Here is a 24,771-nt window from a genome sequence, read left to right as displayed (position 1 = left end):
TTTGGTTTTCTAGTTGGTGCTCGATATCCGCATTTGAGCCCAAAATTTAAATACCACAAATATGAGGGGCAAAATTTAAATACCACCCCAAAAAAAGTTTGCGAATTGCCCAATTAATTCCATGTGCGTGCTGGGCTGAAGCCCACGAGTGTAGCAGTTGCCCAAATGGATTCGGGTCATCAAAATGACGAGGGATTATTCCAGTAAATGACGAATTGGCGCGTGAGTTTTGGAAATAGTGGGAGCAGCTGCTTCTCCGATACTCCATAAGGAGACAACAGAAAGCAAATAGTGCGTGAAAACCCTAGGAAGAATAATGATAGTGAGAACACCACCATTGAAGCGAAAAGCGGAACAGGAAGATGGAAGTAGTCCCAGCTCCGGGGGCAATAGGCCGCTCGTCATATTCGAGGACACACCCTTATCATCTCACCATCACAATCACCCTCAATCTTCCGACCAAATGCTCTGCACTTATCAATGCCGCCAAATGGTATTTATTCACTTGCCAATCCCCCCAATATCCAATTCATTTTTAGGGTCAATTCAACTATTTCTGTTACTTCCACTATCGTATTTCCTTTTCCTAACTGCTGAGACCTGGTTTTCCTCGAGCCGAGGGTCACCTCTCTACCTCCAAGGTACCCCACTTTGTGGAATTCCACTGTTGGGGATGGATTCAAAATTTTAAATCAGTTAGGAAGCCCATACTTTTTTTGTTTTTACCAAAATTTGTTGAGTGAATTTGGTCTTTTAGATGTGTAAGCCGATTCTCGAGTCAACTTGAAGCCGAGCTGCTTCACAATGAGCTAATCACAAGCAAAGCTTGTCTCATAAATTAATAAGATCACTGTTGGGGGATCTTAGTAGCTCAGTCGGTTCCTCACCTTGTAATCCCCTTCCCCATTTCCCCTATGTAATTAAAAAAAATAATACTAACAAGTAAGAACGTTGTTTTCTACTTGTGGATCTACTACTTGGATGCATGTGATTTGTGCCTTCCATTAATAAAATCTACTTCATCTTGTTTGATAACCAAAATCTACTTACTTTATCAAAAAACAAACTTATAAGTATTTCTAAGATGGACTCAAATTGAGCTAATCTCGAGTAGCGCATATGGATAGTGTGAGTATGCCGAAGGATAAATATGACTTCCAAGTTAGTCCGAACGATGGGACCTACATGCAGTTTTTCCTTTCAGGTCTTATATGTGACAGAAGATGATGGAAGACCTTTGAGCTAAATAATATATTCCTGCATGTTAGCATTCACATGTCTCTTATATTGATCAATGAATGTTCTATTGGTCCTTGTTTATTTATTGTACTCAGTTCTTGGGACTTCCTTTACAAGTTTTCTTATATCTATAAAAAACATTCTATTATCAGGTGAAATCAGAGTTTTTTGATGCCTTAAGCAGTGCAGAAAAGCAAGCTCGTGATAACCAATCCAAACTCGAAGCACTAAACAATGATTATCTTAAAGCCGGTAAGTCATCAATTTCCAATTTTGTGAAATATGATTGACTAGTTTCACGCTTTTGTTTCCCCTTGTCATTTTGACAGACGTTAAAAATTTAGCTACTTCGATTGCTCAATTTTATGCGCTATACTTGGAATGATATTGCACGCCTTTTTTGTCCCTAATCATGTGTTGACTCCTCTATAGCAACCAGCATGCTTTTTCTTCTATACTGGGGTGTTATTGAATTTAATTTGCCTGATGTCATGCATTACACATGCAGATGCTGAAAGGAAGAAATTTCGTGATCAATTCCTCAATGCAGAGCAAGAACTAGCTGCTGCTAAAGGGCGCGAAGAGGCTCTGCAGGACCAGCTAATGAAGGAGGTCAACGTTTCTCAAGAACGGCTCAGAAAACAATTGCAGTTGTGCAGTGAACTTGAGGTGCTAGATGTTAATTGTCATATTTCATCATCTTCATTTTACATTCTTGAGAAGAATCAGCGGGTTCTCTTTGGTCTGTGTCATGTTTTTATGCCGATGTACGAGTTTTGAAGCTGTAGTCGCTTGCTCGAGAGGGTAAGCAGGCGAGGCCCCCAGCGTTCGTGCTTCGTTGGGGGGAAGAGGTGTGGGCAAGTGGGCCTCTTCACAGGGACATTGAAAATGCAGAATCAGACACTTTCCCATTCTCTCCACCATAGAGCTTCCCTGCTTCGGTGGACCCTTCTACTTTACCAAGTCAAAATTTTAAGCTGGGACACCACGATTAACTTTGCTAGGCCTGTATTTGGAGTTTCCTTGGGGTTGGTAAGGCGAAATGAGGCCACCCCAGCCCATTGAGTGCTCTACCTCGGGCCATCGACATCATACGCTCTACTGAAATAGATTTCGCGGAAAACCAGCTATACCCGACGTTACCATTAATTTTGTTTAATCTGTAAAACTAACTTAAAAATATAAGGCAATTAAGTGCGATAATTACGCCTACAGAGAGAGACTTGCTCTTTATATATATTTTAAAATACTCTATTGGTTTGTAGACAAAATATCACACTGCAAGGATAATAGCAGTTTCCACTTGCCAATCACTTTGAATATGTGTCAAGATGAGATCCTACATATATTCTACATCTTGAAACCAAGCCAATTTTGGCGCTTTGTGCTCCACAGCTATTGGAGTCATCACCCTGCAAAGAGGCGGAACCACACCAAGACTGAACACGGCCCTAGTAAAAAAGCGAGCCAGACATTATCTTAATCTGATTAGACTGATTCTCAAAATTTATAATGTTTTTTTATTTCCAAATGAAAAAAATGTTGCAGAGACCATAGTATTCAAGTCACCATGATAATGCCGCTGATTTGTGACTTATAATGTGTACATCTATCATTTGTTGAGGCGTGCTGGCTTGGTCCTCCATGCTCAACACAAGTCATACTTTAGTCATAAGTCCTAATATTGTAATGCTCAAGTTTGACACGACGTATAAGCAGAATAAGAACAGGAGTTTTTTGTTAGTTCTTTCTTTAAGTAACAATCTGCAACATAGTTGCTGAATGACATGGGTGGTAACATACCTCGAGCTATTCATTTTTATATTCAAGGCCTTCTTTGTTAGCTTTTCTCAATTCTTGAGGTGCTTAATCTTTATAACTTTCTAAGTTATCTCCTTCTTGCCATATGTGATATAATTTATCTACCATCTCATTGTCTTCTAGATGAAGTTCCAACACGAGATGAATCTTCGTAAAAAAGCTGAGACGTCAGCTGCTGCAGCAGAAGAAAAAGCAAGTCTTTTAGAGAGAAAGCTTAATAGTGTGTCAGAAAGCATAGAAAGAGAGAAAAGTCGCCTGCGGAATGAGCTTGAGCAGCTGAAAAGTGAATCCAAGTTTTCTATTACAAAAATAAGTAAAAATGTAAGAATTTGTTCCGTGAAATTAACTAAAAGTGCTGGTTTTATAACTAATACATAGCTTGCTCTGTGTGAAGTTCAATATCCAAAATAAGGTGTTATATTCAATATCTAATATGCTTTTATGCAGCTTGAAAGAATGGAATTCAGAGCTATCAATGCTGAGAAAGAGTCAGTTCTGCTGAAGGAGCAGCTGGAAGAACTAAGGAAGAGATTTGACGAGGTCAATGCATCTTCTACCCTAGAATTACTGCTTTCTTTGTCTTAAATGTCACCAATGAGTCCGCACAAGCATATGCTGGAGCAAGGAGAGTGGAGGTTTATCTATTCTTTTTTAAATTTCAGATTCTTTTGATGAAGCTTTTCGTCATTTTAAAATATAATTGCATAAGTTGTAGAATGTTATCCAATGAGATCCTCTATGGACTTGCAACATAACATTTACGGCTTCATTTAAAAGTGAAGGTCTAATTGGGAGACAGGACGGCCTTTACAGAAAACACGGGTATTAACTATTATGTAATGGCTATTCTAGGAATAACTCCTCTCAATTTGCATGGAGTGCTGGCCCTTTTGCTATTCTACTTTTGTAACTACTATGCATCTGCTTGATGCCTGCAATGAAATCATTTACTTCATCAAAAAAAAAAAAATTTGCATGGAGTGGGTGGGACCGGATGTACTTAGTTATATTTGATTGTTATGGTGGATTCTTGTTCTGCAGTTGTGCATGCCTTCCTTGCTTGGCAAATATTGGTAAGCATAAAGTGTAAAAACTGCTCAGGGGAAAAATGTAGTAAGTGTGGCAGAGTGCCTAGAATTGTCGCAGTTGTCTGCATGATGATGTATGGATGTTTGTACTGAATATGCATTTACCCTGTATTAATGTTGATTCCATGGCATAGTAAGTTGCTACGCCAGTAAATTTTGCCCCAGTATTTGGTTAGTATCATATTTGTTATTAGGTTGACAATTGATGGACATGCATGCAGAAATCACATTTTCTGCGATGTTAGAGTGTAGCCTTGCGTGTTTTCTTCCGTCTATTCTTCTTTTTGTCATTTGGATCATCTTTTGTTTGTTAGTTTACCATTTTTGGCATTATTTAATTATAATGAAATTACAATTTTCTCTTGTTTTTTTCCAGTGCATGCAGCAGAAAATTGAAGCAGAGAAGAAACTGTCAAATTTCACATTTCAAGAAGGTTGTTCTAGTGACAACAACATTTTGGTGAAACATTTGCAGGAGGAAGTTCGGAGCTATGTAAGTTATATCCTCATTTATAATAGTCCAGTGTGCAGTTAAATGCTTTTTGTTAGTTCTTTGAGTTGCAAGTTCTAGTGAGAGCTATTACTAGCACTTACAGTAATGAGAAATTCGTGCTGTGTCATGACTAAGACAATCAGTTTCAAGCTAATAGTGTGATTAGCTGGAAAGGAACTTTATAAAGAGAATAATTCCACAATAAGCTGTGTAAATCCTGCTAGTTTCTAGATTAGCTTCAATATAGGAAGCTCTGTCCTTTTAGCTTTCATGAGATTGTTATAAAGGGGGTGAAAGATTGATCTTATATCTTGAAGTTCTTTTGCTCTACTAAGTTTTAAGTATGCTGGATTAGTGACTAATTGGATGAATCCCACCGGTTATCAGAACATTTCTTTTGAGTGCCACTTTTTACTATAAAGAATTTCAACTTTGGTTTATTTCTCAAAAAAGAAAAAGATTAAAACCCTCCCTAAACTAATCCATGTTTTGCAAGTTTAATGGTTAAACTATGGGGTGGTACTGTTACCCTCCCAAATTATCCCCTCCCTCCCCCCCCCCCCCCCCCCCCCCCCCCAAAAAAAAAAAAGTAGTGCCAAGGGGTATGGAGAGTGACTTCACTCTTTTGTAGTGTGTGAGAGCTAGAAGGTAAGTCAAAAAGAGCATCCATGTGACATTTTACATTCATTATTTAAAGTTAATTATTCGTATATTTTATTTGTTATTTTTGCTTTTTTTATTCTTCTTTTCATATTTATTTTTTAACTTCTTCAAATGTCTACATCTTTTGCTAATAGTTGAAACTCATACACTTATAGTAATAGTAACATCAAAAATAAAATAATAAAAAAGTTATAAACTTAGTTGAAAATCCTGAATTTTATGATACAAAATTAACTCACTCAATAAAGGTAACTCTAAAATAGCAGTAACAACAAAAAACAAAAACAAAAAAGAAGCCGAAAGTTAAACATTAAAGTGTAAAACAAAATGTTTCTTATTTGTTCTTTCTTCATGCCTTAGCTAAATTTATTGATTTTTTTTCTTCTTTAAAGTCTAACAATTTTTAATTGATACCAGTAAATTCAGTTTAAAACTCATATTCCTAATTAACAGTAAAACAACAAAATTAAGCAATAACAGTAAACCTTTTTGCAAATGGGAACAAAATCATATTTACTCAATAATAATAAACCCAATTGAAAAAGATTGGATATTAAAACTTACTTAAAATGAATGTTGTGCGCGTTATAAGTTGTGTCTTTTCAACTCTGTCTATCAGTGTTGATAAATTTAGTTGTAATTTGCAGCTGGGCATGTCTTTTTTTTTATTAAGTTATTTTTGGTGTTTATTTCAAGGTTATGAGATTCAACTAGTTTACTGTTGTTAGCAAAAAATGTAAATTTCTGAAGAAGAAAAACATGAATTAGAAAAGAAAAAATAGCAAATAAGGAATAAGAATACCTAATTTTAAAAAATGAATGTAAAATGCCACATGATGCTCTTTTGGCCGTACACACTACAAAGAGAGTGAAGCCACTCTATGCCACTTGGCACTGCAGGGGGAGTTTTAGATTAAAAAAAGATATAGTTCAGAGGGGTAACCTCATAATTTGAGTATTAAACTAGCAAAACATGAACAGTTAAGTTTTTTTAGGTATTAGCTAAAAAAAGAGGTTAGCAAATGTTTAATTCATATATCCTGATTCTTCTTCATCAGGAGACTGAAGTGCGTGAAGCAAGAAAGATGAAGTCATCTCATGAAAATATAGAGTTACTGAAGGAAAAAATACTTGAGGAAAAAGGCCGGAGAGAGAGGGCAGAGTCGGAGCTGCTAAAACTAGCAGTGCTTCAAGGAGATATGGAGAAGTTAGAGAATGAACTAAATGCTTGGAAATCAATGGTTAAAGACATTCCTGGTGCATCATGTGCTGATGATGTGCCCCCCAAGTTTGCGGCTCTGCAGAGGTAAGCTGTTGATCGAGTTTTTTCCTTCATTTTGGTCCTTACTAAAGCTTTCTCGTTCTGAAGCAAGTATGTTCATGGATGAGCTCTGTTTCTAACTTCATGCTTTTCTTTGATGCCTAACCGTAGGTCGATTAGGAGTTTCTTTTGCTGATCTAGTGATCGACTTTAATTTGGAAAGATTTTGTCTGACTATTTCCTCTTAGTTGTCTAATTCTATTCCACAGAGTGAATTCTGCCAGTTCCCTTCTTTTTCTTTGGGCAACCGTTGTTGTTTTTGCTTGAGTAGTATAATGTGCACTATCCCGCAATTAACGTGGATTGAGTGGAACCATTCATCGATTCAGATATAGGAAGTCTACCTGTATATTTCGGGCATGTTAATTTTATAAGATGATGCACATCTTTCACCCATTAAAAAGAAGTTTTAGTTCGGGTGACTCAAGCTGTACCATTTCAATATTTTCAGTTTCTTGATTTCCTGCACTTATCTTTTGTCTTTTGTTACAATAGTTAGTATTAAGAGATACAACTGCTTTATGTGAGACTTGACTTATTGTATAAAGGGAAAAGGAGAAAGGAAATTTCTATCCCCTTTCTCTCAGATGTGTTGGGGTGGAAATTCCATGATTTTCTTGCCTTGCTTTCGTCTCCAACTAATTGGTACTCCATTCAAGAGTTTTTGTTTCCTTTTCTGGGGAACAGAGAAGTGCTTGATAGCATGACGAAGGTGGGTGAGATCCAGGCCCGACTTAAGCAAATGGAGGTGGCTCTCGACGCTGCTGAGCTTGAGAAAAGGAAAGCAGAGAATGAGGCTGAACTTGCGAAGGAGAAGGCAGAATCTTCAAAATCAGAAATCAAGAGGATTGAGTCGAAGGTTAGTATGTTTTGCATCTGATGCTTCCGAAATTAGTTACTGTAAAATTGTTTTTCCCTCTTCCTCATGGTCTCTGTTTCTTCTTGATTCGTAGCTTGGGAACTTCGCCATATGAAAATAGATTTTGGAGTCTAGGTAAGTAGGTTTTCATAAATCGAGTCCTTATTAGGATTTGTGTTGATATTACTCTTCCCAAACAGTGGAATGCATGCATAAAAACTATGGTTACCTTCTTTCGATAATCCTATGCCTCTAGATTCAGAGTTTACCTTTTCCTGGCTGTCTGTGTGCTTTTTAACTTGTTATGTATTTTCTCTCAATGTTCGTTGTAGCTTGCTTCTGTTATGGAGGAAAAGGACCGTTTGAAAAATGTCATTGAGGACTTCAGGAAGCAAAAGAGTGTTGAAAGTGGTCATGAAGTGGCCAGTGGAGCTGTTCTTCAGGTTATAATCCCTGCCCTTTTTGGCTTTGGACAAATTACCTTATGATTGTTCTCTGCTTAATTGTGGTAGTTATATCCTGACTACAGGAGCTTGAAGCATCTCTTGCCAAGAAAGAAAACTGTATAAAGGAACTGGAGAGCAGTTTATCTGAACAGAAAGAAGTTAATATCCGTCAGCTCAATGAAATAAAGTTTCTCAATGAGAAACTAAATAATGAAGCTAGAAGAACAAAATCTGTGGAGAGGGAGGGTGACCGCTTACGTTCTGAGATAGCTCTCTTGGAGTCCAAGGTTATTTTCTGGGTTACATACTTCGTACTGTTGTATTTTTGAATTTTCTTAAAATATATATTTCAGACAAGTGACAAAGCCGTGGCGGGAAATGGTAATGGGCTGCTGTTCATGCATGAAACATAAGAATGTCATGTTCTAGATATCTGTGTAAAATATGGCACTTGGGCCTAACTCAATTCCAAAAGCTAGCTCATGAGGAGAGGATTGCCCAAATCCATATAAGCAGACCACCGGTCCATTCCCCAACCAATGTGGGACTCTAACCCCCTCTAACACCTCCCTTCACGCCCAGGCTCCAGGCCCCAGGCCCCAGGCCCAACTAGTGCGTGGACAATATAACATGGGGGCCCAAATGGGGAAGGACTTGGCTCTGATACCATGTAAACAAACAGAGATGTGGAGGAATTTCCTTTTATCTTATTCCATAATGTAAAAGGCATATATACATATACCTAGGTTCTAATTAAGGAAAAGCATAAAAGATGATATCCTATGAATCTTTATATATTTCCTAAGCTATCTACATTTACTAAATGTAGTCTATATTCATTTTGTAACACTCTTATGACTTCTCAATGTACTTGAGCAAGTTAGAGCATATTTTTGTTTTGCTGTATAGGGTTAGAACATAATCGTCCTTGCTATATAAGTGTAGAAATTTCAGGTGTTGTTTTCCTTTTGTTTTATATCCATCTTATCATATGCTAAATCCCATTGATGATGCTGATATTGTACGCTTGATTGTTTTGCCTCTTTTATGGAAGATGGAGTAACACTTGTCCTATGTTTCTTGATATGCATTATAGGTTAAGCTACTTGACTGCTAAGTGAACCTTTTGCCTGAGGGAATTATGTTATATATGTCGATAAAATTGTTTTGAGTACCATGCTGACTTGTCTCCATTTGCATTCATTGTTATCTACTTAATGAAATTTCAACGTCACTGAGGATGCAGTCTGCTGCAGAAATTACTTTCAGTTCTATTTTTTTTGGGAGACGATATTTTTTTTTCTATTCCTTATGCCGTTATGGAATACACACATGTATATCTCTTACTAGAAATGAAACATCATTGGTGCTTTAGATTAGTGTTTGTATGAGATGTTATTATTTAATGTTATAAGCCTATAACCCATTTTTAGTATCCTTATGTTACTTTGGGTTCCCTTGCAGTTAGGGCACGGGGATTATTCATCTGCCAATACTAAAGTTCTGCGAATGGTCAACACCCTGGGAGTTGAAAATGAGGCAAAACAAACAATAGAGGCTCTTCAGAACGAGTTGCAGAAGACAAAAGAGAAGTTGCTGGCTGTGGAAGAGTTAAAAGAGCAGTCAGGTGCACACAATTCAATTTTAAGTGCATGTATGCCTGTATTTTGTTGTCATTCAGTGCCTTTTCCTATTATTAAACAGACCACAATGGAGTTATCTTACAGTTATTCCAGTCTTGTGCTCCTTGGTTCTATTTTGGTTGACACTTTGGTCTGTTATTCAACATTGTTATAAAGATTGATATTTCTTCTTGATTAAGAAATTCTCCAAACAATTTGGAGTGGGTTTTCCCTCTAAAAGATTCATCTTTTATTTTGTACTGTGGAACTCGTAAATGATGTATCAAAGTATATATCTACTTTGGAAATTTCCTTGCTTAGGCTGGTTTAAGCTGCTTGACTCATAAAACTCGTAAAATATATATGTATTTTGAAAACACCAATTTTTGGGAGTGAGTATTAGGTCTCCAAGGCTGAACAATATTTACAAGATGAATTATGTTGAAGTGTAGATGTTAATAATATGCAGTAAGATTAGAAATCATCACCGGCGAAAGAAAATATAAGTAGTGCACTCGGTCTCAGAGTGAAAATGAGAAAATACCATTTGAGATGGTTGGACTATCTCTCCAAACACATTGATCGGGAGGTGTCACATAATGATCATTGAAGGTGTTAAAAAGGGATGAAATAGACCTAGACTTACATGTGGAGTTGTCTCAAGACATAATATTTCCAAATCCATGCAGACTGAGCTGAGAGCAAAACAGGATGGACGCAAAAGATCCAATTAGGTGATGGAAGCAAAAGATCCATGTAGACCAGCTAGTTGTGATTAAGGCATAATGGTGATGGTATGCTTACATTAGATCCGGAGTTCGTTAGAAGCCATTTTTGTTTGTTTACAGAGTTTGTATGCCTGGAGAAAATTTAGAGACCTGTAGTATTAGTGGATCCTTATTTGTCCCAAAAGATAAATTATCTAGCCCTTATTAAAAAATAAAGAGAACTCAATGATTACTAATGAAATAGGTCCACATCGAGTTAAATGGATATTGAGGACATTTATAGCGGACCGAGTAGTTCGTGATTGAGTTGTAGAGGTCATTTCAGAAAAAGAGAGATAAACCAAGGAATGGACATTCCATTGTTGCAGTGTGTGAATGACATCCAATAATCTTTATCAGTTAATCCTTATTATTTCTAATTCATTACCTCTCAATTATGCAGCTGATGCGGGTATGGTTGATTCTTATATTTCTGGAAAGATTATGCAGTTGAAAGAGCAAATAGCAACATTAGAAAAGCGTGAGGAGCGGTAAAGGTTTCAGGATTTCTCAGCATTTGTATTGTCATTGATTTATTGTTCTTGTCGGAAACTAAGTTTAATCATTCGTCAGATACAAGACAGTTTTTGCTGATAGGATCTCTGTTTTCAGAAGGGCATGCTGTGAACTTTTTGGCTATAAGGTATTACATGCTTCCTGGGTTATGACTATATTTCAACCTAATATATTTTGCCACTAGAAATATCTCCGTAGTCTAGTTGGTACCTCACCAATATGTTTTAATTCCACTAGTGTGAACATAAGTCTGGGGGCTGTGAATGGAGGTGGGGTGGGTGCGGTGTCTTGTTGGCATTTCTTCAATAGCATCTTCATTAAGTACACGGTGAATCTTCCTCCACGACAATATTAGTTGAAAAGGTAGATTGTTTCATGAAAAGCATTTTTGTGGCTTGCGGGTTCTTTCTTATGCACCAGAAAGAGGTGTAGTTTGAGTTATATATCACCTGAAAGTACTTAGTTAATGTCTATAGTATGTGTATTGCAGAAGCTTCTAGCTTTTAAGTTAGCACCATTACAGCACTTAACAGTAATCGGAATTGTGTTATCAGATTGTGATGGATGATCACCAGCGTCCAGATGGAATACCGGTTACAAGGTTTATGCTTCAATCAATTTATGCTCAAAGTGATGATGAAAAGCTTGAATTTGAATATGAATCAGGGAATACGAACATTTTGGTAAGATCTCATGTTTTCATTTTGTGGGCTTTTGGTTGGTTGAAGCATGAGACAGAGTTGTTACCAGCAATTTCAACATTCATGCAATGCCTTTTGTGCTTTAGTTCGGCACATTGCTAGCATTAAATGTTGTATAACTCACAGATAAACTAAACACATAGGTGGCTTTTGAGTTCTTACTTTTGAAGAAGCACAATAATAAATTTTCCTTCTTTTGATCTTTCAGACGAACAAGTACACCTCTCAGCCTGACATATCCCAACAGGTATTTAACAACGATCTCTAGAAAAGCCTTTTTTGCACAGCTAATTTCTAGCATCATCGTCATCAGTTTGCTAATATTGTGATAGATAAATCTTTCTTGTTTATCAGTTGTCAGCTTTCATCTTTCAGCAGTTAGTGTTTTCTGGCTTTATCATTGTTAGCTACATAAAAACTGGTAGCGCAGAGGTATTCAACCTTCTAAAGTGTTGGGGTATTCTGTTTTGCAGGTTGAAATATTCATTCGAAGAATGAGTTCAATACCTGCCTTCACAGCCAATTTAACTGTAGAATCTTTCAACAAGAGAACATTGTCTTGATGTAACAACACATGGCAGTTTCTTCGTTCCCTTTCTCTTGCTGGCGATAGTAATTTAGACTGATGTTCTTTCTGATTTATTGGAAAGTGTTAATGTTGGTGCCAATTTTGTAACTAAACTTAAACCGAATATAAGTGCATCTTCATGTCTCGATGCCGTTTTCTGCATAAATAGTTCTATCTAGGTGAAGGTTGGGTGTGTTTGGTTAGTGTGGGTGGGGAGTAGGGGTTCAAGGGTGGCAGGGGATGGGATGATCAAGTGTTGGGGGTGTTGGGTGGGTGAGGAGGAGACAATGAAGTTGTAAACTCACTTGTAAAACTTGTTTTCTCTAGTTCTATTTAGGGAAGTCATTGTCCTCATTTTTTTCAAGAGTTTGTTTTCCGAGAGAGAATGTCTTTCAGAATATTTAGACAAATTAAACATGAGAAAATTAAAAAATATTTTCCGACCAATAATTTGTCCACATTTGCAGCTCTTCTGGATTTGAGACTCGGTTAAACAAGAGAACGTGGCAGAAGTGTGGGGGGGGGGGGGGGGGGGGGAATTCCAGCTTATCAATTTTCTTAGTTCACTCTAAATTGGGAAATATTTTGTAGAAAAAACCGTAGGTTGATGGATACATCTCCGTCAGAAATGGCAAGTGCTTTATTTACCTGGATCTGAAGCGTCATTCTTCAGTGGTGTCTTTGTTACATTTTATCTCCTTAACATTGTGAATTTATAAATAATCCAAATGACAATTCCAGTATAGTAGCTAGGTTGATGTTCATCCTAAAACACCATCATGGTTGTAAGCTTGATAAACAACAAATTCCCTTTCTAAAAAAGAGCCCTATTACTTTTGTTCGCTACCCCTTCCACTTCAACTTATCTAAATTTATTTGTACATTTGAATTTTTGGGACTTGGTGTGGTTGTTTCAACACGAAATTTTAGTCCTTTTCTTTTGGTGGGGTCCAATTAGGGAAGGGGAGGTTATGGGGATTCGACCTGCACGTCATAGATATTGGATGAAATTGTAACCATTAAACTTCAATTCCTAGCAAGGCAATTCAATCTCGATGAAATTGTAACCATTAAATTGCCTTGCGAAAGACGTATTACTTACCCAACAAAGACCATTAAACTATGATGCACGTCATAGATATTGCCTATGTGGTAATTTTTTCTAAAACAATCTGAAAAATTAATTTTTCTAAAAACAAATTTGTTAAAAATGGCTTTTATTAATTTTTTTTTTTGATTTTATAAAACCTGCTTCTTAAAAAAGAAAATATTCTGGAGAATTGAATTTTTTTTATTAAAAGATCTGGAAAATGATTTTTTTTATGTCACCCAATTCCAACGATTAGACTTGCTTATGTGGGAATATGTTAGAAATGAGGTGTATTTTTGAAACTTTGCTAACAGTAGGGGTATATTTGGCCCAACTTGTAACGGGAGGGATATATTTAACTACTTTGCCTAACGGAGGCTAAAGTTAGCCAATAGAGGGGTATATTTGACCCTTTTCCCTTTTAACAAACTTAAATTTCTACTTCAAATCTGATGTTGTGATTTTTGTGTTCTTCGAATCTGATATTTTGCTTTTGTGATTTCTCTCTTGGTATACGGAAAATGATTTTGAAAAGTGATAAAAAATTAATGATAATTGCAGGTACTGTAAGCATCTCTGGAATCGTCACAAGTTTTTCATTTTGAAGGTTAGGTGTACTTTCTTGGTTCCCTAGTTATATTATTACTAGCTTCTAATTATATATAGATTATGCAGTGTAGGGTTCTGCAAATAATCTTCTGCTTTTAAAAAAAATTATCCTTCTTTCTGCTCTCTTCTCTTAGCCTATCCTCAATCTATTCTTTCTTATTTATACAAAATTCTTATGCTTTTTCTTGGCAAAAGGTTGAAATAGAAGTGTAGATGGATACAGAAGAAAGAACAGACATACATCTAGCAAGTAAAAAATAATTTCAACTCATAATTTGATCTACAAGAGAACTAGTATATGATTCTGATTTTATTCTTATTTGTGCTTTCCACTTTAGACTGTGTTGAACCTTTAGGTACGTTTTCGAGATTTAAAAGTACTTTTCCATTATATAAAGTACTTCGCCGTCAACGAACTAACGAAAATTCTGTTGGGTTTTGATATTGGTGAATGAGAAATGATGGGATGAAAAGTGAAGGGAATTTAAAAGGTCCCTTTTGCTTTGGAGAATGTAAAAGGTCCCTTTTGCTTTGGGGAATGTAAAAGGTCCCTTTTGCTTTGGTTAAAGCATTTGTCCCACATAGAAAAAAGAGAGGAAAAGAGAGGTGTATATATTACATTACACCTTCTCTAGTCGCTAAAAGGGTTGAGGGGGCAAGGACCCCTCGCGCCGACGTCGCTCGGCTCGGCTTCGGCTTCGGATTTGGAAAAGATTGATTGATTATCTTTTTGGACAAACTTTTCTTTAATTATTTAATTAATTAATTAATCCAATGCGGATCGACCCTGACCCGCGACTTGTGACCGACCCGGTCTGTTTTTCCCCTTCCTGGATATTTTCGAATTTCCCTCAAAAAACATGGTGATTGATCTGAATGGTTGCAAACATTCAGAATTAGTACCTCCAACTGCTATAAATTCCTATTTTGTTCCAGAATTCATTACGTTTTTTCTGCAACAAAATAAAACCTTTCTCTCCAAGACTCTCTTGTTTTATTCTATGTGATACACTGCCGTTAAGTGGTTCGCCGCTACCGGAATTTGGAGTACTACTATTCTGGTAAAATAATCGTTCTATTCTGGGAGGGGATATTCCATCAACCTCGAGTACTGTGAGGGGAATAATTTCCTTAAGGACACACTTTGAACTAAGTGGGCTCGATTATATTCTGAAAATATTTTTTGTTTTTCCAACACTGTTTCTGTTCATTTTCCAGTTTCTGTAGTTTACTGGTTTTAAGTATTTTATACTGTGTAATCTGTTTTACTAAGTGTTTTACAGATTGTGTTGAAACGTTATTTAAACCTATACAGATTATTTTGCGAACAATCTTAAGGAAATTACATCTACTATTATAATCTGTATTCTGTTTAAGGAGATTAAAACTTGTGTAGTTTTCTACTCCATATGAATATTAGTATTCTGACTTGAAGATATAAAAACTTCGTTGGAATACCAAAGTTCATAATTATACTGCGATTTGAAGAAATAAAATCTTCATCGTTTAAGTTTGTGATTTAATTGCTATTCTGGTTTTATTAACTGAAACAGTTTGTCGATTTGACAGTGACAAAGAAATAATGGCAATTGAGACTGGAACTCCCTCTGTGACTGGAACTCCCTCGGCGAATATTGCACCAGCGGTTACTCCTACAACCCGTACCGATGTGCCATCGGCTGAGAAACCTGCGAAGTTCACCGGTGCCAACTTTAAAGGATGGCAGCAAAGAATGTTCTTTTGGCTTACCACCCTTGGTAAGCAAAAGTTCACCAGTGAGGACCCTCCCGTGCCTGCCGCCGACATGCCTGACAATCAAAAGTTCATGCTTACTGAGGCTTGGAAACATGCTGATTTCTTGTGCAAAGGCTACATTTTGAGTGCCTTAGAAGATGACTTGTACAACGTCTACAGTGCAGTAGAGACCTCCAAAGAACTATAGAGTGCACTTGAAAAGAAGTACAAAACCGAAGATGCTTGCTTGAAGAAGTTTGTGGTTGCCAAATTCCTAGACTACAAAATGGTGGATGGAAAAACCGTTGGAACCCAAGTTCAAGAGCTTCAACTTATCTTCCATGACCTTATTGCTAAAGGTATGGTAGTGAATGAAGCGTTCCAAGTGGCTGCAATGATCGAGAAGTTGCCGCCCTCATGGAAAGATTTCAAGCATTATCTTAAGCACAAGAGAAAGGAAATGAAGTTGGAGGATCTTGTGATTCGCCTCAAGATCGAGGAAGATAACAAAACCGCTGAGAAGAGGTACCGTAAGAGTTCATCGATTGAAGGGGCAAATGTCGTTGAAGATGCTGCTCCGAAAAAGAACAGAAAAGGAAGAGGTCTTCTGGAAAGGAGAAGGTTCCTAACAAGAAAAAATTCAAGGGCAACTGTTATAATTGTGGTAAAGCAGGCCATAAAGCTCCCGACTGTCGTGCCCCCAAGAAGGACAAAGAGAAAAACAAGGGTCAGGCAAACATGGTGGAAGATGTTGATGACCTGTGTGCAATGCTGTCTGAGTGCAACCTGGTTGGTAACCCAAATGAGTGGTGGCTTGATTCTGGCGCCACTCGACATGTGTGTGCCGTTAAGGAAGCATTTGCAACCTACACTCCCGCTGGACCCGAAGAGGAGCTAAACATGGGAAATACTGCAACAACCAAAGTTGAAGGATATGGAAAGGTTCGGTTGAAGATGACATCCGGAAAGGTGCTGACTCTCAACAACGTCATGCACGTTCCAACAATTAGGAATAACCTAGTTTCAGCCGCACTACTCGTGAACAATGGGTTTAAGTGCGTGCTGGTTAGTGATAAATTTGTACTTAGTAAGAATGACATGTTTGTAGGAAAGGGCTATCTCACCGAGGGCCTTTTCAAACTTAATGTAATGGTTGTTGACAGTATTAATGGAAAATCTGCTTCTTCTTACTTATTGGAGTCAAATAATTTATGACATGTTCGTTTAGGACATGTCAATTACAAAACCTTGCAGAAAATGATTAATCTTGAAATATTGCCTAAATTTGAGTGTAATATATCTAAATGTCAAATATGTGTTGAATCAAAGTTTGTTAAGCATTCGTATAAGTCTGTTCAAAAGAATTCAAATCCTTTAGACTTAATCCATACTGACATTTGTGATATGAAGTCAATACCATCTCGCGGTGGGAAAAAGTATTTCATAACTTTTATTGACGATTGCACTCGATATTGTTATGTTTATTTGCTAAATAGTAAGGATGAAGCAATAGAAGCATTTAAGCAATATAAGAATGAAGTCGAAAATCAATTGAATAAAAAGATTAAAATGATTAGAAGTGATAGGGGTGGGGAATACGAATCTCCTTTTGCAGAGATATGTTTAGAATATGGGATTATTCATCAAACTACTGCCCCCTACACACCACAATCAAATGGAATTGTGGAAAGGAAAAACCGAACATTAAAGGAGATGATGAATGCTTTATTAATAAGTTCCGGTTTACCGCAGAGCTTGTGGGGGGAAGCTATCCTTACAGCTAATCGAATACTCAACAGGGTGCCCCATAGCAAAACACAATCTATTCCATATGAACTATGGAAAGGAAGAAAACCCTACTTGAAATATTTCAAAGTGTGGGGGTGTTTAGCAAAGGTCCAAGTTCCTTTGCCCAAAAGGGTAAAAATCGAACCAAAAATGTGGATTGTGTTTTTATTGGCTATGCTACGAACAACAAAGCTTGTCGGTTTTTGGTTCACAAATCGGACAACCTCGAAATTCATGTTAATACAGTAATTGAATCAGATAATGCTGAATTTTTTGAAAACATTTATCCGTATAAAATTGAATGTGAGTCATCAAGTGAAAGATCCAAACGACCGCGGGAAGAACCAAAGGAAAGTACACCAAGTGAAGAGGATCCAAGGCGTAGCAAATGTCAAAGAACATCTACTTCTTTTGGATTAGATTTTGTGACATTCTTGCTTGAAAATGAGCCTCAAACATTTAAAGCAGCGATGTCATCTTCTGATTCAGCATTTTGGAAAGAGGCAGTCAATAGTGAGATTCAATCAATCTTAGATAACCACACATGGGAAGTGGTTGATCTTCCTCCTGGAAACAAGCCTTTAGGTTCTAAATGGATTTTTAAAAGGAAAATGAAAGCTGATGACACTATTGACAAATATAAGGCAAGACTTGTGGTCAAATGTTATAGACAAAAAGAAGGTCTTGATTATTTTTGACACATACTCGCCTGTAACAAGAATAACGTCCATTCGGGTGTTAGTGGCTCTGGCAGCCGTGTGAAATTCACCAAATGGACGTTAAAACAACTTTCTTAAATGGTGATTTGGAGGAAGAAATTTACATGGAACAACCCGAGGGTTTTGTGGTTCCTGGTAAAGAAAAGAAAGTGTGCAAACTTGTAAAGTCGCTATGGACTTAAACAAGTACCCAAAAAATGGCATGCTAAATTTGACCAAACCATGTTGGCAAATGGCTTTAAAATCAATGAGTGTGATAAATGTGTTTACATTAAAAACACTCCAGGCCACGAAGTCATTGTTTGTTTGTATGTTGATGACATGCTGATAATGAGCAAAGATATGACAGATATAAATGCTACAAAGCGCATGCTGGCTAGCAAATTTGACATGAAAGACTTAGGAGTTGCTGATGTAATCCTAGGAATCAGAATTCATAGAACTCCACAAGGTATAGCATTATCACAGTCTCACTACATAGAGAAAGTAGTTGACAAGTTCTAAGTACTTGGATTTCAAAATTGCCAGAACTCCAATTGATGTGAGTTACGCACTTCAAAAGAATGAAGGTGAAAGTAAATCACAAGGGGACTATGCGAGAGTGTAGGGAAGTCTAATGTATATCATGAATTGTACACGACCAGATATAGCATGTGCTATTAGCAAACTGAGTCGGTTTACAAGTAATCCCAATCACACACATTGGATGGCAATGAAACGAGTTTTAGGGTATCTGAAACATACTCAAGACTATGCTTTGCATTATAATAAATATCCCGAAGTGATTGAGGGATATACTGATGCAAATTGGATCACTGGATCGTCTGAAGTTAAATCCACAAGTGGATATGTTTTCACAATTGGGAGTGGAGCAGTGTCTTGGAAATCATCCAAACAGACTTGCATCGCTCGTTCCACTATGGAATCTGAATTCATAGCTTTAGACAAGGCCGGTGAAGAAGCTGAATGGCTCCGAAATTTCTTAGAAGATATTCCATTCTGGCCTAAACCTTTGGCTCCTATATGTATACATTGTGACAGTCAAGCAACAATAGGTAGGGCAGGGAGCGTAATGTATAACAGACAATCTCGTCATATACGACGGAGACACAATACCATTAGACAACTCCTCTCTAGTGGCGTTATCACGATTGACTATGTAAAGTCAAGAGATAACGTAGCGGATCCGCTTACAAAAGGCTTATCTAGAGAGGGAGTTAGTAGATCATCAATGGGAATGGGGTTAAGGCCGAGGACAAGTCATCATGGCGGTAACTCCACCTAGCAGACTGGAGATCCTAAAAGCTAGGTTCAAGGAGATCAAACAAAGTTGTGACTGACGGTTTAACATTGTCAAATAACTCAACCCATTCTCGGATGAAGATAATGTTCAGAAATAAGGATAAAACTTTATGGCTTGTTAATGAGTTAATAAAACATTAAGATTTTTAATGATTATCTAAATCTGGCAGTGTATGACCAGATAATGTGGCTATAGGACCACGTGTTTAGAAATCACCTATGTGAGTGTTTAAGTGTAAGCCGCTTTAAAGGGGAATGACAGTGAAGGCCCATTCTATATGCACTCATGAAATCAGGCGGTGTTCATGGCTAAAACGAATACAACCGTGAGAACCATAAACGGTTGAGGGTTGATTGTGTGACTTATGTTGTCTAGGTATACAACAAAGTTTGACGGTTCAAAGATATCAAATCTACCGATTGATCGAGTATGTCCGATATAAGTTCACTATGGAAAGTTCAAAGGGAAACCTACTTATCCGGATGCAGTTAATCTTCGCTTGTATATCACACTTGTCCGCGCATTCTTTTATATTATGGCTATTCCCCATTCATGTGGGGGATTGTTGGGTTTTGATATTGGTGAATGGAAAATGATGAGATGAAAAGTGAAGGGAATGTAAAAGGTCTCTTTTACTTTGGGGAATGTAAAATGTCCCTTTTGCTTTGGTTAAAGCATTTGTCCCACATAGGAAAAAGAGAGGAAAAGAGAGGTGTATATATTACATTACACCTTCTCTAGTCGCTAAAAGGGTTGAGGGGGCAAGGACCCCTCGCGCCGTCGTCGTCGCTCGCTCGGCTCGGCTCAGCTTCGGCTAAAAAACAATTGATTATCTTTTTGGACAAACTTTTTTTTAATTAATTAATTAATTAATCCAATGCGGATCGACCCTGACCCGTGACTTGTGACCGACCCGGTCCGTTTTTCCCCTTTTGAAAATATTTTTTATTTTTTCAACACTGTTTCTGTTCATTTTTCAGTTTCTGTAGTTTACTGTTCATTTTTCAGTTTCTGTAGTTTACTGGTTTTAAGTATTTTACTGTTAAGTATTTTATACTGTGTAATCTGTTTTACTAAGTGTTTTACAGATTGTGTTGAAACGTTATTTAAACCTATACAGATTATTTTGAGAACAGATTCGTACTTGTACTCCCCTCCCCTCTCCTTATCACGTCTACATTCTAGACTACATTATTACTTTAGGTGCGTCTTTGATTTAAACACCATTTTCTTACTCGCAAACTCTGTGACATTTACAGTTTATTTTAGTTTCCATAGATTCCATGTGTGCTCGCTTTATATACAGTCCCACTCCGTAGGCGTCCACTCCACGACATCTCCCAATTCATGTTGTAGGTGTGGTAGGTTGCTTATGCAGAATCGGTGACATAGAGAGTGTTGATTCGAAATGGAAAAACGAGACATTGAGGTTCTTACTGATTAGTAAGCCACTGGACTCATTTTAAGTGCCTTGCGTTTGTTCTCTTCCATGCAATTGCCAGCACTATTAGCCACAAGGTTCGTGTGGCCGATCACCATGAATTTTATGAAAAGCTGGTGACAGTTTAACAATCCTTCAAATGCTTATGAAAAGCTGGCGACAACTTACCAATCTTCCAAATGCTTGAGCGTAAAGGACTTCATTGTCGATAACAGAAGTTAGGCGTTTACCTTTTGCGGTCATTGTCTTGGAAGCCTTCAAATTCTCAATCTGTATGCGGAGATAAGACTTTAACTACAATTCAGACTCAGAACTTGCAGAATGAAAAATATAGTTAAAGGTGGAAAACAAAGAAATACAGCTGATTTTTTTATGTAGATTAACCGTCATTCAAGATCATGCGTTGAGCAGGCTGCAACCAAGAAAAAAAGAAGGAAAAATTTGCAATATTTGTGGGCAACTATTATACGACTTAAGGCTTTATGTTTTAAGGAAGAGTCTTCCATACAATATTTTGGACAACATAGTTGTTGCATTAGTAGCCCTGCTATGCTATGTTGCTCGGACCCTTCACTTTTGCCGCCGTACCCGTGTCCGACACGACACGACACGGGTTTGGGTACGGAATTCGTGTCGGATCCGGTCAATAGAGATCGGATACTTTGACCGAAATTCATGACCAAATTAAAGAAAAATTTTGAGATTATGATTTCTCAAGATAACAAAAAGTAGAGATTTGAAGACATGAGATGGCATACCTTCAATATTATGTAGAAAATTTAATTAGTTTCTCAGAGCACGCAGTCTAGCACCTAGTAGAATGGAAGATTGAATCACATGTCTGGTACAAACTACATGTAGGTGCTTCCACAAAAAGCTCTCATAATCTAGGCATATTCTTGTAGCTATATTATTAGAATTTTGAATTATTTTTGCCGAATCCCCGCACCCGTATCCGTACCCGGATCCGTACCCACGAATCTTAAAATTTAGATCATACCGAGTCCGACCTCTAGATCCATACCCGTATCCGACACCCGCACCCGAGTCCGAGCAACATAGCTGCTATGTATTTGCTGATTTCATGTTCTAAGCTCTCTTCTTTTTCTTCTAAGGCTCTGGTTTTGATGATTGTACGAACGTGCTCGAGTCGGTTCGCATGTACTTTGATTTTTTTTTTTTTAAGTTTTCTGCTTTATGCTTTGATTAATGCAGAATTTTGGGATCCAAATCTCAGTAGATTGCCTACGAGCTATATTAGTTTGTGTGCTACTTGGCGCTCAATAGTATTGATTTGTTTGTGTAACCGGCACATGAGACAGTTTTGGATAATGGACAAGAAGAAGTATCTGATTGGATCATACACATTCTACGAAGAGGTAGGGCAAGGAACGAGTGCCTGAATTCATTGCGCTCTTTGGATCCTCTGAATGAGATTGTTGTTGTCAAATCCTAGACTTTGAGCACGATAGTTGCGATTTGGTAATATTCCTGTGTTTCAATTTCCTTGTTTTGTAAACTGTTTATCTAGAAGGCTAAGTTTTTGTTAGTAAAGGGACATACATTTATTTATTTGATATATGCCAGTACTATGTAAAGCTCTCTGTGTTTGTGTACTTGGTCTGTAATTGCATTTATTATTATCATCAGGAGGAAAACATAAAAAAATTACTGTATAAAGTTTGGTTTCACCGGTGTTGTTGTGATGCAAGATATCATGCCGTGAAATTTGATATTGAACGGCACACATATACGACACCACGATAGTGAAGTTCTAGCCTTGCTTACAATGTAACTAAATTTCATTTGATGAGAATATAAAGGAGGCACATGAATTATACGTGCTGATTTGGTATTGAAAATAGTATTTGGAGTGGATGCTTGATATTTTCTTGTACCAGGTCATCACTAAGTTCCTCTTTCTATCCATTTATATTAAATTTCCCCAAGCAGTTCAATTTTTGTTCATTTCTTGATGTATGGATTCAAGATATCTTGATGCGGACATTTTGATTTAAGAAAAAGGATGATACGTATCAGTAACACGTTTCACCCTTAAATGAACATGTCACAAAGTTATATGCTACTGCTCTTTTGAAGAGGTTTTGAATGCTTCAACTAAAATTAGTTTTCAGCAGTGAAGTTTTCCCCTGAGTTGTGCTTTATAGTCGTTAGCTGAAACTTGAATTAGCTTGGGATTTATGTAGTTTTTTCAGATGGAGAAGCTACAACTTTTTTCATTCAATCTTCTAGAAATTTGAAGATTGCATACGGTGTAGTTTCTATATCTTTTTAATCCAATGAGAAAACACTTGCTATTAGTATATTTAAGTTCTTGAAGACATGATTTTACAGCCTAATTGAGTTGTGCAGATGCTTTTATAATGTGTTTTATGACACATGTTGTTAATGCGGTGAATATTTTTTTAAGCACAGCAGTCCCTTCATTGAATTTATAGATAAAGGTGGCAGACATTTCAAGATGGTAAGAAGATTTTATAAGAAAAGAAAGAGTAGGTTTTGGATTTAGCGGATAATAGGAAGACAATAAATAAGCGCCTACAACAAACTAGAGAAGGAAAGGTAAAAAGTAAGACGGAGCATACTATAAAGGATTCCGTTATTGATGTATTTTGCAAGCCCTGGAGTAAAGTCTTTTCCGTTTTGCCTTCTTTCAATTTTATGCTTATCTATTTATTATATGAAAAAGTATTGATTGTAAATCTTTTACAGTTCTTCTGTTTATACTTAGTAGTTAGTATTATGGGTACGGGTATCCCCTCCAGTAATTTAACCCCTGGTGTATTTTCAATGCGCTTTTATATTGAAGTCATGCGTACATGTAAAAATCAACAGTCTTGATTGAACCGAACTGTATTCAAAATTCTTTTTACTTCTCCTATTCTATTATGCTAAACAGAGTGGAAGAAAAAAATTACTTAATATCAGTTATATATTTTTTCCCGTCTATTGAGAAATATTGAATTGGGTTATTCATTATCTACAGTTGTTTAGGTAAAGCCAATTCAGGACTGATGATATTCTCTATTAATTTCCAGCGCTAACTGTGATGATCGTGGAGTTGATCGTAGTGGGAGGGAAGTGATTCGTACCATGAAGCCATTATGGAGGTGCCTTTCTGTGATTTACATACAAGTCATACTCTTTTTTTGTTATATATTTTTACCTAAATATACATACTGTATTTTGGTTCTATTTTGTCCCCTTAAATTTGACAAATTTCTTTAATACGTTGTATTGTCATTCTCCATTTTCTGCAGTACTCTAACAACACCAATAGAACTGGCGATTTGCTTAATTCTTCATCACTTTCAAGTGGCAGGTCAAGAGATATAATGATAACTTTCGTTTGTTTCTGCACATAAATGTGCATGCTCTGAAGAACTCCATCCTGTTTTCTCTATTAAGTATTATTCAACTTTCGATTTTTCTTATGTTCTTTATCCATACTGTTTCCCGAGGACTGAAGCTTCCAAGGTAACCCAGTATTATTGTGTAATCCTTTTACTTGGGACACACTTGAATAAATGGGGAGGTTGAGAATAATAGAGTGGTAGTGATCTTTGCTCGATTATAGACATTACTTAGCAAGGGGAGTAAAATATTGTTTGCCATGTATGAAGAGGAATGTGGAGACAGAAAAAGTGAGGAGAATATTGACATGGCTTCAATCAAGACTGTTGATTTTACTTGTGCACGTGACTTCAATATGAAAGTGCATTGAGATATACTGGAGGTTAAATTATTGGGGGACACTGTACCCATTATGGGTACAATATCCGTATTTGTCTATGACTTGGCTTTTTTTTTTTTTTTTTTTTTTTTTGTCTCTCCTGGAAACACATTTATCGAATGTGAATTTTATCGTAGCTGAATTTTATTTGTCACACGAACGTTCCTTTTTTTTTTTTCAATGTGAATTGAATAATTGCCATCCTTCTACCTTTTCGTATTCGTCAACA

General features: G+C 36.9%; 2 protein-coding genes across 14 annotated transcripts; both read left to right on the top strand.

Annotated features, from left to right (window-relative positions):
• The first annotated feature begins 221 nt into the window (after positions 1-221).
• Positions 222-12,250, top strand: LOC132598599 (mitotic spindle checkpoint protein MAD1). 3 transcript variants are annotated; one of them, XM_060311568.1, is made up of 16 exons: positions 222-493; positions 1,392-1,491; positions 1,748-1,908; positions 3,190-3,381; positions 3,508-3,600; positions 4,525-4,641; positions 6,363-6,610; positions 7,313-7,484; positions 7,817-7,927; positions 8,014-8,217; positions 9,395-9,557; positions 10,723-10,810; positions 10,893-10,962; positions 11,390-11,518; positions 11,745-11,783; positions 12,010-12,250. In XM_060311568.1, the coding sequence occupies exons 1-16, from the start codon at positions 317-319 to the stop codon at positions 12,097-12,099; spliced, it is 2,154 nt and encodes a 717-aa protein (XP_060167551.1). In that variant the 5' UTR covers positions 222-316; the 3' UTR covers positions 12,100-12,250. The 3 variants fall into 3 exon arrangements, with proteins under 3 accessions (XP_060167551.1, XP_060167549.1, XP_060167552.1); XM_060311566.1 differs by having other exon boundaries at positions 3,184-3,381; XM_060311569.1 differs by lacking the exon at positions 3,190-3,381.
• Positions 12,251-12,640: 390 nt separating this feature from the next.
• LOC132598597 (uncharacterized) lies at positions 12,641-24,355 on the top strand. Of its 11 annotated transcripts, none has more exons than XR_009566612.1 (5): positions 12,641-13,801; positions 13,999-14,053; positions 22,004-22,270; positions 23,796-23,919; positions 24,070-24,355. XR_009566612.1 is itself a non-coding variant. In XM_060311565.1 (2 exons), exon 2 carries the CDS (start codon positions 15,824-15,826, stop codon positions 16,433-16,435), a length of 612 nt encoding a protein of 203 aa, XP_060167548.1. In that variant the 5' UTR covers positions 13,290-13,801; positions 15,373-15,823; the 3' UTR covers positions 16,436-16,727. The 11 variants fall into 11 exon arrangements, 1 of the variants encoding a protein (XP_060167548.1); XR_009566609.1 differs by having other exon boundaries at positions 15,373-22,270; XR_009566606.1 differs by lacking the exon at positions 13,999-14,053.
• The last annotated feature ends 416 nt before the right edge of the window (positions 24,356-24,771 follow it).

This window comes from Lycium barbarum, chromosome 6 (assembly GCF_019175385.1).
Source record: "Lycium barbarum isolate Lr01 chromosome 6, ASM1917538v2, whole genome shotgun sequence".
In the NCBI taxonomy this organism is placed as follows: domain Eukaryota; kingdom Viridiplantae; phylum Streptophyta; class Magnoliopsida; order Solanales; family Solanaceae; genus Lycium; species Lycium barbarum.
The sequence above is the reverse complement of the archived record's forward strand: the minus strand, read 5'-3'. Positions and strand labels throughout refer to the sequence as shown.